This window comes from Nestor notabilis, unplaced genomic scaffold (assembly GCF_000696875.1).
Source record: "Nestor notabilis isolate BGI_N333 unplaced genomic scaffold, ASM69687v1 scaffold10408, whole genome shotgun sequence".
Classification (NCBI taxonomy): Eukaryota; Metazoa; Chordata; class Aves; order Psittaciformes; family Psittacidae; genus Nestor; species Nestor notabilis.
The window spans coordinates 10,175-26,428 of record NW_009941500.1 but is presented as its reverse complement, the minus strand read 5'-3'; the positions used below and the strand labels follow the sequence as shown (position 1 = coordinate 26,428).

Below are 16,254 nucleotides of genomic sequence, written 5' to 3'. Positions count from 1 at the left end.
GCACCTGGTGTTCTGGCTTGAAAAAGCCGCTTTCAGTGGTTGACTCGGCCCTATACTTGGCTTGGAATAGGGAGCCAGCCATCTCCTTGTGCTTATCTGGCAGTGGCTTGCTCAGCCCAGCTGCATTATTGAGTCCTACTGCATTAACCCCTGTGGTTAGTTAGCATTCTGCACCTCGCTCTTTCTCCCAAAACCCATCACAGCCTCCACCCAACATTCATTTCTTAGTTCCATAGGGTGCATACAGCTCACTGCGTTGCTCACAGGACTGTCCAAAACTGCTTTGCAGGGTTTATGCAGGATCCCTTTCACCATCTGTCACAAGTACTCTGCTGCTGATCTCCTTCCTATTTGCAAGACAGGCAGGCAGGCTCCAAAGTAATTTCTTTGCTTTTCTCTCTCTGACTTCCCTTTGATGGAGTTATGCTAGACATAAAAGTTCAGTGTTAGGTGTGATTGAGAGCCAGTCAATGAAAAATACATTCCCCAAAGAAAAAAGAGATAAATGCGTGGCTTTGAGGAGGTGTTCTCACTTTGTCTCTTCTTTCCAAATGTTATGTGTCATCTCTGTCTCACTTCAAACTCTTCTCGTGGAGCTGCAGAGGAGGAAGAAGCAACTTTAGAGTTGTGTCTGCATTTGCATCTGCTTCTGTTGACTTTCTCTGTGGTATCAGCATGCTGACCAATTGACACTGTTAGCAATGCAAGGCAGAGGTTTTTGCTAAGCCTTTTTGGCTTTGATAACAGAAAGGATAAACTCCATCAAATATAAGTCACTAAACTACTAAGACATACAAGAAAATGTGCAAGTTTGTCCAGACTGTTCTGGCAGAAGAGAAGGGAGTGCAAGGACTGTGGGTCCTTAAGCCATTTCGTTTTAATCTTCGGTGTTTTAAACAGCTTGCATAGAAAGGGCTATAACCAATTCCAGCTTTGCTCATCCTGTGATGCACAAAGCTTATCTTACCTTTTCAGTGACTGTTAATACTTTTGCTCTGAACATGCAACCAACAAGAGCATAGTCTTTCTATTTGGCATGTTAAGGAAGGGGTGGTTTTAGATGTTTTTGTTTGAAGTGAGGAACCTAAAAGCGTAGGGTACTTGGGTAGCAGAGTACTGTTGAACTAGGAGGACTATTGTAATCGCAGAGCAGCTGCACTGACAGTAATGTTTTCACCACAAGGAAAATGAAGTCTTTGTTCAGTAATGTAGAAGCCTGTCAAATCTGGAAAATAGATATCTCTGTGAGTCTGTCTGCAGGCACATCAGCTGGAACCAGCTGAGATTACAGGTCATGAATTGGGAAAATAAAATATTTTCCGGGGTAGTTAATTTATAAAAACAGGCTGTATTTTAGTCCTGGTAAAGGCTAAATTCTGTTGCACAGCTTTGGCTTGATGTACTGGTAATTGTTTCCTGTTCTGCTCACAGGGTGTAAGTGAAATTATTAAACACAAAACCAACAAACAAACCAACCCAAACAAAATCATGTTTACCCAAACAAATTAATTGCTGCTTCTCTTCATCCTGAACTTCTCTGGGCTCAATTCTGAGCATAGCATTTGGTGAGAGATATTTGTGTTTGCTATGAAACTGATCTTTGGCAATTAGGTGAATCCTCTGCTCTGGCTAATGTCTGTCCTCCTGTTGAGAAAGTTGGATTCCTGCACTGCTCAGTGCTGCTGATATGCAGATCAAGCACTGGGACCGAGTTAGATGAGCGAACATTGCCTAGTTCTGCTGTGATCCCTGCACAGCATCCTTACATTGTGGCAATGCACTGTATGGGTTTTTTTTGAGTAATGTATTCATATTTCTCTAATCTTGCTCTCTTAATCTTCCTACCTAACTTGGATATTAAGTATAAGGTACTGTTTATTGACTCTTCAGGTTCCTGAGTGCTTGCATCTATGTACCTGTGATGCATTGCACTTACATGATGATTGCTGCACATGCATGAATATTCTTAGGTGTATAAAACAGGAGTTTTTTTCATACACAGTGTAATTCTTGAGTGTTAAACACCTTGGGTGGTGTTACTGCTAAAGCAAACGCCAGTAATAAAGAGGAAAGCTTTTTTTGGTACAGAATGCTGAGATACAGCACATAGCTTGAAGTATGTCATCATGTTAGCAGAGTAGATCTTCTTTTAAAGCATTAAATCCCTTCTAGCATTTACCCCGCCAAAATGGTAAACGATGTCTGGGATTAGATTTACACTCAGAAGTTGGCATGAACCTGTCAAAAGCTGAAACTGCTGTCCTGAGATGTCTAGATAATTCAGTCTACACCTGAACTGAGTTGTTTCTCTCAGAGAAGAAAATCTTCACAGCTGATTCACTAGCTGACTTTCCAGTCTGTTTAGCTGCTTTTAACAGTAATATTTCTTTGAGTGAACATAGTCGATTTCCAATCTTTGTAATGTATTCAAGGGAGATTTGTTTCTTTTATTCTGCAGGAAAGAAAAAGATGGTGAACCATTTAAAAACAAATGTTTGCACTTACTGATAAATGCTACTCTGTAATATATCGATCTTACTCTGATACATGAATTGTCCTTTTCCTCTCTTATTTTCTCTTAGGCAGAAAACCTTCTACTTGATGCAGACATGAACATTAAAATTGCAGACTTTGGTTTTAGTAATGAATTTACAGTTGGTAATAAACTGGATACGTTTTGTGGAAGCCCGCCTTACGCCGCTCCTGAACTTTTCCAAGGAAAGAAATATGATGGTCCTGAAGTGGATGTGTGGAGCCTTGGGGTGATTTTGTACACACTAGTAAGCGGATCGTTGCCATTTGATGGTCAGAATCTAAAGGTACAGTTACAGTATGGAAGCTTGGCTTTCCCTCTCCTTAAATCTTCAATGCCATTAGTAGGCTCACCTTTTAAAACTCTGTTTTAAAGGAACTGAGGGAGCGAGTGCTGAGGGGGAAGTACCGCATTCCATTCTATATGTCCACAGACTGTGAAAATCTACTTAAGAAGCTACTAGTACTGAATCCAATAAAACGAGGCAGCTTGGAAGTAAGTAATCTCATCTTGGGGGGGAAAAAAAGGGGCTCAGATGAAGAAAGAATAAAAGACAGTAATTGCTTAAGACTTATTTTTCACAATAGGTACTTTCTTTCTGTTTTAAGGACTCAAAAGTCATGTTTAAAAAAAAAAAAAAGAGTGAGAGAGGAAATGTCCCAGAAACAGCTTGAAAATATAAAATGTTAATGGATGAAAGTCAAACCTTAATTGCAACTGACTAAAGACTATAATTGTAGAGTATTTCAAAATGCAAACCGCTCCCACTTGTTTCGGTCGGATAATGGAGGTAGTTCAAAATGGGGGGCAAGCAGGATAAGAGTGTAAATATCTTGTTCTTGGGGGTTTTTCAGAAAACCAAAACCAGCAGCAGGCAGTGCCATCAGCCATTTTGACTTAACTTACCGTATCCAGCATGATTTCTTAAAAAGGATAGATAGGAGAGTAAGTGTGATTGAAAACTATGTGGGTGTTTTTGTTTGTTTTGGTGCCATAATACAGATAAACACTTAAGAATGCCATGAATGATAAGATAGTAATTGCTAGTAATTTCTGTGCAGCCTTTTCTTTCCCCCTTCTGGTACTTCTGTTTCTGAGTAGCTGGAAAATTAACGTGTATAATAATACTGTGTCCTGCAGCTAAAAGCTGTTATGAGGATTTCTACTGAGTTATGATTTTGTTGTTCTTTTTGGTAAGTTAGGCTTTGTAACATGGCTAAAAGGTTCAGTGTTTTTAAGGGGCTCTTTCATTCAAGATTGCTGTACTGGCATGTACTTACTGGATAACTCTGGAGCTGATGTTTAGCAAATATTTTGAGTAGTGTTCACTCTAAATGCTTTTCTGTTCTTTTTTTGTGAATTGTTTAACAAAGATAGACTCTTGAAAATACCATCTACTTACCAGAGATGAAAGTAGAGCAGAAGATAAATAGAATGGTTTTAAAGTAGTATTTATGTAAGTTAATCAACAGTGATTTTGTTTCATCTTTCTCTGCCTATTTGTGCAGCAGTGGATGGTGTTCCAGAGAATAAACCCCATTTAAGCAGCTTTTTATTTGTAGTGGCATGACTTACACTTCCTGGCATGGATGCTACCTGTGTAAGGTAGCATGTGTTTACTGAGCTATGTCTGCATGCAGCTTATCTCAAGGTGATGCTGGTTTGTGAATTGTTACAGTTTTAATTTTAATAAAACCTGTGCTGAAGAGAATAGTGAATAGTGGCTTCTACTTTACTGATGCTCATTAATTATGTTGTGTTTACTACTGTCTAGAGGACATAATGGTAAGAGCATAGTCACTCGAAGGTGGTGAAAAGATCATGCTTTTCTTTGCTGTGTTCTAAGGTTTGGGAAAAACATTTTCCTTTTATTGAACTTTCCTCTGTATTTTCAGCAGTTTCTCTTCAGATCTAATTTCACTTTCATTCTAGATAACTGTAGTGTTACCCAGTTCTCCTAAAATTCCTTCGTGTCCCTGGAGACGTGTTGGATAGCAGCCTTGCTGGAACAGCACAGTTGTCTGATTATATGGAAGAGAGCAAGAAAATGTTATGTGTGACAGGGGGTCTCAATCCAGTACTAAAATACTGATGATAACGGGTATTGATCAGTTTGCTAATCTTAGGGAGAGAGACATGACAAATGCTCTTAAAATATGAATGTTCCTGAAACCACATCTACATTGATTTAGAAAGCCATGGTTTGTACTTTGGAAAGAAATTACTATTTCTCCTACTTCTAAAAATATATATTTAGAATGAAAGTGCATATTTATTAGTAGATTCTAAAAGTGGAAAGACAGTCTCATCTTAGGTGGGGAGGGTATTTTGTTCTGTGCTTTGTCTTTTAATTATTTGTTCAGTCCCAGCCATCCACCCGCTCAGTTCCCATGCCTGTTTTTCCCTCACTGTTCAATAGGATGTTTGTCAGTGACACGAGCATCAAAGCTGAGGCTGACACGGGATCAGCGCCATATGGGTTAGGCTTAGCACTTTTCCTCTGGTAAAGGACCAGGCAAATGTTTATTAAAATGGTTCATCTAGACTTTTTCATGGTTGCAGCAGAGAAAAAAACATTTCAGAAGAAGGAGAATGTTGTAAAATCTTCACAGGAAGAGATGGGAAAAAAAACGCATTGTCAGAAAATGTGGGATCTCTCTTACAACTATCAGGATTTCAACAAATTCCTCCTCCCTCCAGTCTTCAATTCTTTCAAAGCAACACTATGTGAAATTCCCACAGAGCAGATTTATGCTTATAAAGAGTAATAAAGCAAATCATTTTGAGACAGACATGTCTCAAAGCCAGGCCAGATTATGTTTATATTGTTTTCCTGAAAATTGAGGGAAACCTCATCAGTAGTACCTAGTTGGCTGAAATTCAATTTGGGCTGGTCTTTAAGTTTGGGTCAGATCTTTACCCTGACCAAGACTGCTGCTCTTAAATCAGCAGACTGAAAGCCCAGCAAAACTTAGACAGATTTAATACTGATCCTGGAACTGGATCATTTGTGTCACTTCAAAATGCTTGAGTGTTAAGAGCCTGTTTTAAGAGTTGTACAGTAACTCAATGTGCCTATGAGATCATGTATTTAAAAGACAGAAGCTATCAGAAGTTTACATATTTAACAGATGGAAAACCTAGAGCAGAATACATTGAACTGATCCCCACCTACTGAAGAGACATGAAAAACTGTAAGTGGGAATTGTTGGGTTTGGCTATTAATTCAAGAAGGATTAAGAAAGGGAGATAGGATTTGAGCAGTGTGATTCTTGTCATCCAAACACATCATCATGCTTAATCTTTAGATTTACAGTGTCTTTAAAAAATGATAATTGCAGATAGCACATAGTACTCTTTCGGGAGCCTATTGTGTCACTGCAAGGCTACAAATACATAACCAAAGGCTATTGTGAAAGAGGCTTGTGCTCTGTGTGCCAGAGATACAATATAGCAAACCATGTACACAATCCCTTCCCCTTTACCCCCTCCCCCCAAAAAAAAAAAGCCAAAAATTCAGTTCTGTGGCAGAACTTTGAACAAATCTGTAAGTCTTACTGTCAGCCAAACGTTAACTGGCCCAAGTACAGAGTTCTGTATTGTGCTTGTAAGGATACAGCTATTTGGGTCTGTAATTTGGCAGCAGCACTGCATACAAAGAATCTGGTTATATCAATGGAAACTTGAGTCTTTTGCTCTTTGTGAGAAATAACTTAATTCGGCGTTTGCAAAGCATATTTGGAGCCTGTGGGAAACTTGACTTGCTGGCACTTGTTTCACTCTCCTGTCAATCTAGTGAGCAATATTAGCATCTGTCCCTAAAGAGGCGTGTGTGCCTGTTGCTGTAGGAGGAAAAATGTTTTTAGCTGTTTTAAAGACTGATATATCCGTAAGGAGAGATTGTGGTGGTGGTTAGGATTCCAGCCGATCAGTCTGGCAGGCTTATAAAAAGATCCAGGCTAGAGCAGAAGGAAATTTTCCAAAGAATGCAGAAGGAAATATCTGTATGGCGTAGAGAGAGTTAAGAGGCATTTCTCCCTTCAGCCAAATTGTGAACGTATTTAGGTCAAGCGCAGGGAGAAGATCCATAGGAAAAAGTGACCAGTTGGCATCATAATCTTGAAAGAAACGACTGTAGGAAGCATTGGCATGCTCCTGAAATATTCCCTGGTTTCTAAACACATCCTTTGTTATTATTTGAAGGAGTAACTTACTGTGACACAGTTGATAGTGTAGTAACATCTAGGGATTTCAATCAAGATTAGGGCATGAGCGTCAGGCACTCAGCAAGGTGAGATTAAGAGATGGTGGAAGTGAAGGATACAAATGGAAGATTTGTGTGTTGAACTGCAGGTTCTTTTCTCTTGGTAGTTTTTCGGGTATTTTGAGCGGGCAGGTATTGTAAAGGGTAAATAATAGAGGGAGTGAACAAATGGAGACAACAGGATGTGAGAGAGAAAAGAAGAAACTGTAAGATGGGAAGGGAAAGATGTGAGCAAAAGAGCAGCATTCAGTTTATTATGAATTTTAAGAGTTGTTTTCCCCCAGACCAGCTAGCCCAGATTTCCTTAGGGATGGTAAATGGCATATTGACCTAAAGCTCATTTCTTTCCTTAGCAAATTATGAAGGATCGGTGGATGAATGTTGGCCATGAAGAAGAAGAACTAAAGCCATATACTGAGCCTGAACCTGATTTTAATGACACCAAGAGAATAGGTAAGACTTCTAAAAGGATGTTGCATCTGATGTACATAGGCAATTTAATCTTGTAAATCCAACTGAACTCTTACAAATTTGAGATGCAATCTTATCCTACAAGTAAAATGTTTTCATTTGGATGAGAAATTTCATTACAATGCCCTCCTTATAACTGTTGTTGTGACTTCATTGAGCTGACATAAATGTACAAGCATAATAAAAGACAAATAAGATTACAGAATTCAACAGGCAGAAGGAAAGTTTTTGTTTTGAGAGCAACAGTTTTTATTTGGCACAGTCAGAGAAAGATACTGTATTGTCCTTGTAGCTGTTTATGGTTTCTATTTGCCAGTGTGGTCATTGAGTAACATTTAATGTTGAATAATGTTGAAGTATTTTGAGTAATATAGTTTTGAGAGTTTTCAAGAACATGACAATGAAAGAGGGGAGTTGTAGCCTTTTAGATTTCGCACAGCCATGATGATGCTGGTTGAGTTGAATCCCAGTTACCTCTTAAATTATCAGGTTTTTTTCTACTTCCATTGTTCTTTAGTTGTCAGTAAACCCAAGCACTTATTCAGGTAATGCATCTAGCTCTTCTTACTTTTAGACATAATGGTCACAATGGGCTTTTCAAGAGAAGAAATCCATGAATCTTTAGTAAACCAAAAGTACGATGAAGTCATGGCTACTTACCTACTTCTAGGTAGAAAACCACCTGAAGTAAGTGCTACCTAATTTACATCTTCTGTCTTCACCTTTGTATCTGGCTGGGTTGAATATTCTGGTTGTTAATGTTTTTCTGAACGATTTTGTAACATATTTTTGTTAAAAAAATTGTGATTGATAACTAACTAATGTCCTTCCCTTTCCATAACTTCTTGGATATACTGTTAGTTCCCATATGAAGGAATAGACTGAATATCTTCACATTTGCTTGTAAATCTGTTGAATTGCTTTTTTTAAAAGCTAGCTGTTAATCTGAAGTGGAATGACTTCTAAGTGCGAGTCTTCTTCCTGACATGTGCTTTTACAGTTAAAATCTGAAATAGCTCATTTCACTAGAGCAGTGATTCCTCAAACTGCTAAGGTGTAACATCCTTTATTTCTCAGAAATGTGCTCAGCCTTTCTCACTTGTACTATTTTATAGTGTATTTTATAGTTTAATAAATACCTGCATCATAGCCATTAATAGATTTGTGATAGGAAATCTTTTGATTGTTTTGGAACTGGAGGGATCTTTTAGGACCATAGGGATTTTCAGGAAATCAAATCAAGACCAGGGCTTTCTTTTTGAAGGAATTTTTTTCCTGCTGCTTCACTAGCCTTCCTTCATTTCCAAGATAGTGTAGATCTGGTATGTGCATCGCTGAGTGCATTTTCCCACAACATCTCTGAACCAGAATTCCCTTGTGATGGCAGAGCATGGAGGGAATCTGTCTAAAATGATTTTGACTCAAACTGCTTGGAAGATGATATTTGTCTTTTCCGCTGCTTGCTGTTACAACTTAAGCTTCTTAGATATCAACAAACCAGTGGCTGAATTACATGCCTTATAAAGATGTGTTGAAGGGCTGTAAGGAATCCTTGAATCAGTAGTACTTTCTTTTTTAGCCCTTCTGACTCACTGTGATGCATTTTGAAATTGTGAAGCTATAAATGCTTTTTAAGCTTAAAAAAAAGAGAAGAGTTGAGGGAGCCACTCTTTGGCTTAGGGTTTAAAATAGCACAGTTTTGTAACTGTTGAGTCTTCTAATTTTATTTTCAGCATTCATTAACTTTTCAGCTTTAGCTGTGTGTTTTTAAAGCACATTACAGAGTCACAGAATGCTTGGGGTCAGAAGGGACCATTTTACCTCTTCGCTTCAAAATGCCCTAAAAACACCAGTAAGGTTGAATTTTGTTTATGCTTTAAAAAACTGTTTTCTTCTAGTTTGAAGGAGGTGAGTCCTTGACAAGCAGCAACTTGGGTCAAAGGTCTCGTCCTAGCAGTGACCTCAACAACAGTTCGGTGCAGTCTCCTGCTCACCTGAAGGTCCAACGGAGTATATCAACTAACCAGAAACAACGGCGGTTCAGTGATCATGGTGGGGATGACATTCCAACAAGTAAAGTAACATACACAACTCAAGTCTGAATGTGCAGTGTTTTGTGAACCTGGCAGGTCCACCACTCTGTGCATTTGTTGTGTATCTCATTGTGCTCCACTGTGATGCTTTTATTTGTACGAACGCTTCTGTCGTAATTCTGGGTCAATGTAACTTAGAGTTTTAATGGTTTTCGACTTGTTTCCTGATTTATTCACTAAATAAGAGCTTGGGGATGTTTTGTGTTTAAGAAGTAATGGCAAAATATGGTCTGGATAGTCAAAAGCAGCAAACCATTATGTTTATCAGTACATTTGGAGTTGGGTTCAAATTGTTTACAAGAGACAACAACTTTACCAAGTATTAAGGAAACATTTTCTGGTGAAAAGTGGTTACATCAAAAAGGAGTGCACATTTAAAACATTAACTAAAAAGGTGATTTTTTTCCCTCTCTCTCCCTGAGAGAACTATTAAATTACAGAAAATATTTCAAAAATGTTAAAATTTTCCCTTTTCTCTGCCTAATTTACATTATTATTTCTGTTTTTACCATTCCCCCTCTGCATTAGTCTGTTACTTTTTGGGGGGAAAAAAGAAAAATTGTGAGGATCATCAGCTACTGTGGTTGTATTTCAAGGGTATGTAAAATTCTACAGATGGAGAATTTGCCTCAAAGCATTTGAAAGAATGGTGAGGGGGAAAGAATTGTAATTTTCTAAGCATAAATATACTTTTAAACAAAGTAGTTCTAGGATTTTCAGGGGAAGAGAACCTTCCGTGGTGTTTAAAGTTAGAATTAAAATACTCTTCTAGCTTTTACATACTGATATGAAATGGGAACTAATTCTGAACTGCAAATTTGTAATGAAGAGAGGGTGGGTAAAAAGAACTTAATCTGTCAAAGCTCAATTTAATAGGTTGGTATATGTGCTGAGTCTGCAGTCATAGTTGTTCAAATGCTTTTTTGGACTCGGGGGATTATATTTAGACTATTTTGGCCAGGAAAAATGCAGTGTTTATTGTTAGGTATTTATTAATTCTGTTTTTGTTTGGCAGTTGGTCCCTCAATTCCTCCTGCTGTGTCATACACAAAAAGGGCTCAGGCAAATAGCGTGGAAAGTGAACAGAAAGAGGACTGGGACAAGGATGTCTCACGCAAACTTAGCAGCACTACAGTGGGATCCAAAAGTGAAATGACTGCAAGTCCACTTGTGGGTCCAGAAAGAAAGAAATCAACTACAGTTCCCAGTGTGAGTGTCTGTGCTTTTGGCTTCTTATATTTATTTTTCCCTATTTAAACAAAATCTGCAGCATAAGGTTACTATAGACATAATGGTTACTGAATAAGCCACTAAGTCTATTTCTGGTAACTTTTGCTGGCAGACAGAAACAGGCTTCAGTGGATGTCTTTTAAAATAAACTTTTCCCTTCCCCCACAACTTTACTTTTTCTAACACTAATGTAACACTAAGCACTCAAATGTCTGCACTTGGGCAAACTGAAGATCTGTCAAGACAAATAGTGTGAAAGAACGTAAGAGCAGTGCCAATATGGAGTGCTCTTTTGCTGGTTTCTAATGCTTGTGTATCTACAAGGAAGCCAAGAGACTTCCTGAATCAAAGATTTCATCTGAATAATCCTACCTAATATCCCTCGGGAACTTTTTCCTCATGTATTTGTTTAGTTTTCTGAAACCACTTCATTTTGGACTTCAGAAATAGGGTAGGGTGGAGAGCAACCCACTTCTCCCCTGGTGTGTGTGCTATGAATAACAACCTGTTTCTGGTATTAAGAAATTACTTATTTTCTAGTTCTTCTGTTACAACATCGTGCATGGTTTTGTAAACCAGTATCATGTTACTGCCTTAGACATCTTGGTTCCAAATAGGAGAATCTGTTTCTCCTAATGTGAAAGCATCTACTTTGTGGATGTTCATGGCCAGTAGTATCGGTGTTTAGGATACACAGTGCAAAAATATTGTGTAATGTTTAATCAGCTACTTAGGAGCAAGAGTTCAAGTGGGCAAAGAAAGAAGGAATTGTAATTTCAGATTCAAGTACATTTTATGCTATTTAGGAGACACACTGTATTAAATACAAACATTCTGGCCATCTTTTAGCACAGGCAGCAAGAATTCTCATTGTCCTTTGGGATTCCACATGCTGGCTCCCATCTTGGATACTCTGAGCAAATTATATGCATTTCTGTGGGAATTCTCTTTAAACAAAAATAATGCTGAAGTTCATTTAACTTTCCATGTTCTGCAGGCTGTGTCTGCAGGTGCTTTTAAACATTTCTTTCTCATTTTAAATAAATTGTTTGCCCCCCACAAAGAGCTGTGTGGATTATATGCATTATATGGAGATATATATATATATATGGGTTATATGTGTGATTTCTAAGATTAGATTTCATATCTGAGCCTTCCCAAAACTATATTGCCCCAGAGCAGATTACAGCCATGTATGGTACAAGCTGGTATGTGAAAAGCATTTCTCTGCTTTATGAGAACTAATTAAATTGAATGTCTTTGCTATTAAGCATGAGAAACTGATTTACTTGCTAATGGCAACTTCTGTATCTGTACATTCTTGGGTGTGTTGTGATTTTAGGGACTTAGTAAAAGGCTTTGTGATGGGCAAGATTAAAGGATAGTGGTGTCTGATATTGCAACAGTAGTTAAGGTTGAGCAGCTTACAAAACTAAATTTGCTTTTTAAAACTCAATATTTATAGTGAACAAAGCAAATTTAACATGGATAATTTTAAAATGCATCTGTGTAAGGGTGATGTTAGGGAAGGCAGGATTTCTTGCAAACATGTTCATCACCTTCAGTCATACTAGTCTAACTTGCAAGAGTTTGATTTCAAAACCAGTTAAGTGCAGCTGTTAATCTTCCTTACACGTTGGCCTTGAAACAGTTTATTCAGTAGTCTCTGGAGTGTGATACTAATGCTGAAAACCTGTAGATGAGGGAGACCTAAACACACAGTAAATCTTGCAGAGTTCATGATGCCCTACAGTTCCCAAATTTAGAGTATTTGCAATCTTTAGCCAGCATGTATCAATATGTTAGGTTAGTACTTGGCAAACCTCTCTCACCCCAAATTCAGTATCTACTGTAATAAAACCAGAATTGTACTGAAAGTAAGTCTTCAGCAGCTAATCTGTGCATGGCAGGGGAGGAGGAGAATGTTTGTAGGTATTATCTGAAGTATGTGCAAACTGAAATCAGTAAGAGAAGGAAAGTTCCATCAGTATTTTTTTACTCTGTTTATTTGGGTTTATTTTTATTGTTGCTACAAGACACATCTGCCATATTATCTGCATTATCACTTCTGGGTTGACAGACAGATTAATAATACTTCCTTTTTGTTCTCTTAGAACCTCTTTTGACAGGGGGCAACTAACTGTAAGGCTGGAGCTCAAGTTAGCAACTTAATCTGCATAGGGAATACTTTCAGCCAGTCAGATATATGTGTTCTCTATGGTTCCAGTTTGTTCCTTTGATCCCAGAGACAAATAACTCAGTAAGACAGTATGTGGGAATTGGATAATAATAGTAAAGCAAGTGTCAGCAAATTTAAATGTCTCTATGTTTTGTTTTAGCATCCTCTCAATGATACAGTAATGAGATGGTGAATAAGCTATTTGAAAAAGATAGATAATATAAATGATTTGTGTCAACAGCCTAGTACTTTTGAAGACATTAAGAATATACATAAATAGATGAAACTATTTGCTTTCAATTCTTACATTTCTGTACAACATAATATACAGTAGAAAAATGTATTTAGTGTAATTTTAGTCTTAATTTTCTTCTAGAATAATGTGTTTTCTGGTAGTGGAATGACAAGGAGGAACACTTACGTTTGTGAACGTTCTTCTGATCGCTATTCTGCAATACAGAATGGGAAGGACAACAGGTATCCTGCAACTTTTATTACTTACTACTTTGGGTACAAGAACTGAGGCACAGAGAAGCAGGTTATGCAATTAATAAATACCATTATGAAGCAAGGTGTGAAATACATGAAGTCCAACTGTACCTTTTCATCTTGTCTTCCACCACAGTTTCTATATTTGCAATGGAATTTATAACTAAATGTGTAGATTTGCCTTTGTCTCTTTTTATGGAACCACATTTATTACCAGTGGTTGTCTTCCAACAGTGAGTAAAGAAACTGCTCACAACTAAATAGACAACTGTGTTGTGGAGAACTTGAGCTGGATCACCCTAATAGTGGAGCCTGATCCTTTTCCATTTCTTCAGTAATCACTCAAAGTTGAAATTGTTAAGACTTGTCAATCCTATTCAGTACAATTTTTAGCCTAAAGTAATATTTTAGTAGAGATGGTAACCAAGTTATATCTCTGTGTGGGATGATAATTACACTGTTTAGTATGTTTTGTTAAATATTATTGTATTTAACACTGCCACAATTACTGGGGGTTTTTTTTAAGGTGTGTTCTTTGTTCATCCTTGGTGTTAGTAAGCATTGGCTTTGCTGGGGAGTAACACAAACTAGTTATTTTTTAGTTTAAAGCATTAGGCCTTGCTCTGATTTTATTTCTTCTTTGGTTTTTTTTTGTTTTTTTTAAGCTATTTAAATAACACAGTTAAGGTAAAACAAACCAGAAAATCCCTAGCATGAAATAACACCATCTAGTAAGCTAGTTTAGTTTTGTTTTCTGTCTTGGTGTTTGAATTTTTTTATTGATGCATTTAATTTTGGAAATAGGAAGAGCAGAGGGCTGTTGAACTGTAGTAAAATGAGCTATCACAGCTATTCGGAGTGCTTTAAGGAGGTACATTAAAAAGCAGAAGACTAATTTTCAGCATTTAATTAATTTCAAGTAATTAGGTGCTCTCAAAACTCTTTCAAATTTTTGACTACAGATAAAAATATTGGAACAAAGTTTGTAACAATCTTTTTTTAAAGAAATAAGAACATGTTTTCTAGGATTAAAATTTATACTTAAATAATTTTTCTCACAAAGCTGGATACAGCTTTTCTTGCAACAGATTTAATGCCAAAAACATAATGAGAAGGGATTTTATTTCAAAAGTTTTTCATTTTTAAAGTTTATATTTAATTTTTTTTTCTATAGCATTGAAAAGACAAACAACTCTTAATCCCTGTTGCTTTCGTAAGTGCAATGAGCATGTTCAGCTTTTTGAGCACATGCTGAAAAAGGAAGGATTTTTGTTTGAGTTGTATATTTGCCTTTCCTACAATACATTGTGGTTGTATTTGGTGTAGCTGAAAATCTTGTTTATTGGCTTATTCACACAAAATCTTTACCTCTTTGCTACAGATATTATTTAGCTTTGGGACTGTTATTGCTAATACATTATTAATGCAAATTTTTTTATGCCTGTGGAGACAAAGCTGTAGTTTGGCTTAAGTTATTTGACTTTTATATTAAAAATTAATAAGATGATAGTTTTACTGCCACTTTCATCTCTTCCTTGCCACTTAGGCAGAGCAGGGTGGAGGGAACTGTATTTTTGGCTCAGCCTAGCAGTGGCTGGGATGGTCCAGAGGAGAAGTGGTCCTTTGAAAATAGACTCACTTCCAAGTGATAATGTGACAGCAGTTCCAGATGTTTCAAGTTTTAGGAGTTTGATTTTAAACTGAAAAGAAGGGTATTCATTTCACAAAAGGAGATTCTACTTAATCTATTTAAGACTTTTGCGAATTTCTTTTTTCAGTTTTTTTTTTACTATTTCCATGTATTTTTTGTAATCTTTCTTCATTATTTTGAATAAAACGTGTCAGCTTTAATCTTGGGAGGAGTTAAAAGGCCTAATTTAACATACAAGGTGATTTGATTTATAGGTGAACATAATTTTCTCGTAATTCTGTATTCTTAAGCTGATTAAGGCCGCTGGGTCAGTCAGTTTTCTGCTTACTTAAATAGCACTAAAAGAAGAAACTGGTGGTTGTTTTCCCTGTTCTCTATGGGGTTATACACTAACCTTTCTTTTCCCTCTCCATTTGTCCGTCCCTCCTGCCTTGCTGCCATGGTAAAAGCCTAACAGAAATGTCTGCGAGTAGCACTTCTTCCGCAGGCTCTGCAGTAGCTTCTGCTGTATCAACACGGCCTCGACATCAAAAGTCTATGTCTGCCTCTGGTCATCCTATAAAAGTTACACTGCCAACCATCAAAGATGGCACTGAAGCTTACAGACCAAGGTAATAAATTGCTTACTATTTCTTTAAAGGTGTGCACTTCAAAAATGCTGTTGTTCAGTTCATGATCGACTTCAATTTGATTGTGATCTATTCAAAACTGGCATTTTGCATTCTGTCTCAAAACAGTAGGTTACTCAAGTAGTGTGGGCATTACGGACAATTTAAGCCTGATTTTGTTCATGACATGTTTGCATATAGTTAAAGAAGTCCCTTGACTGCCTCCCTCTGGAAGCTTCTGGAAAACTTAAGTAGTTAAACGTTCTAGAAATTTAGACAGGACCTTACAACACAGGCCACCAAAAATTCATGTGAGACACTGAAATGTTAACCTCTTGGTTTTGTAGATTGCTAGGCTCATTTCTTTCTTAAAAGCATTGTAGTATAGTTACTATTAATTGCCCAGATAGCTTTATATGTTTACTTGTGCCAGATGATTACTTCTTAAGAAGTATCTGGAGTGCTTGTGTGTTAAAGATTTTGATGAACATAGTTTTCTGGAAGAGGGCTGGGAATATGTTCAGATCTTACTACAGACTTTTCTACCTTTTCCCTTTGTCCTATTATCTGTGTATATTTTTTTAACTGCTCTTAATACTTGACAACTTGATTTTACAATGAATATATGTCTTGATTATTTCTGAGTATGAATCATAAAGGCAAATCGGTAGCAGAATCGGGTCTAAAGAAAAAGGAATCGAGAGCAGGGGTTTTTTTCCTATCTTTGAGAAACGAT

The 16,254-nt window shown here is 37.2% G+C and overlaps 1 protein-coding gene across 3 annotated transcripts in view; it reads left to right on the top strand.

Annotated features, from left to right (window-relative positions):
- MARK1 (MAP/microtubule affinity-regulating kinase 1) overlaps positions 1-16,254 on the top strand; it is a 35,240-nt gene that overhangs the window by 12,780 nt on the left and 6,206 nt on the right. For all 3 annotated transcript variants that reach the window (XM_010020917.1, XM_010020918.1, XM_010020919.1), the window contains exons 7-14: positions 2,583-2,819; positions 2,909-3,028; positions 7,151-7,250; positions 7,843-7,955; positions 9,167-9,320; positions 10,377-10,570; positions 13,147-13,247; positions 15,360-15,521. In XM_010020917.1, the coding sequence (XP_010019219.1) occupies positions 2,583-2,819; positions 2,909-3,028; positions 7,151-7,250; positions 7,843-7,955; positions 9,167-9,320; positions 10,377-10,570; positions 13,147-13,247; positions 15,360-15,521 (1,181 nt within the window). The remainder of the gene's footprint in view (positions 1-2,582; positions 2,820-2,908; positions 3,029-7,150; positions 7,251-7,842; positions 7,956-9,166; positions 9,321-10,376; positions 10,571-13,146; positions 13,248-15,359; positions 15,522-16,254) is intronic.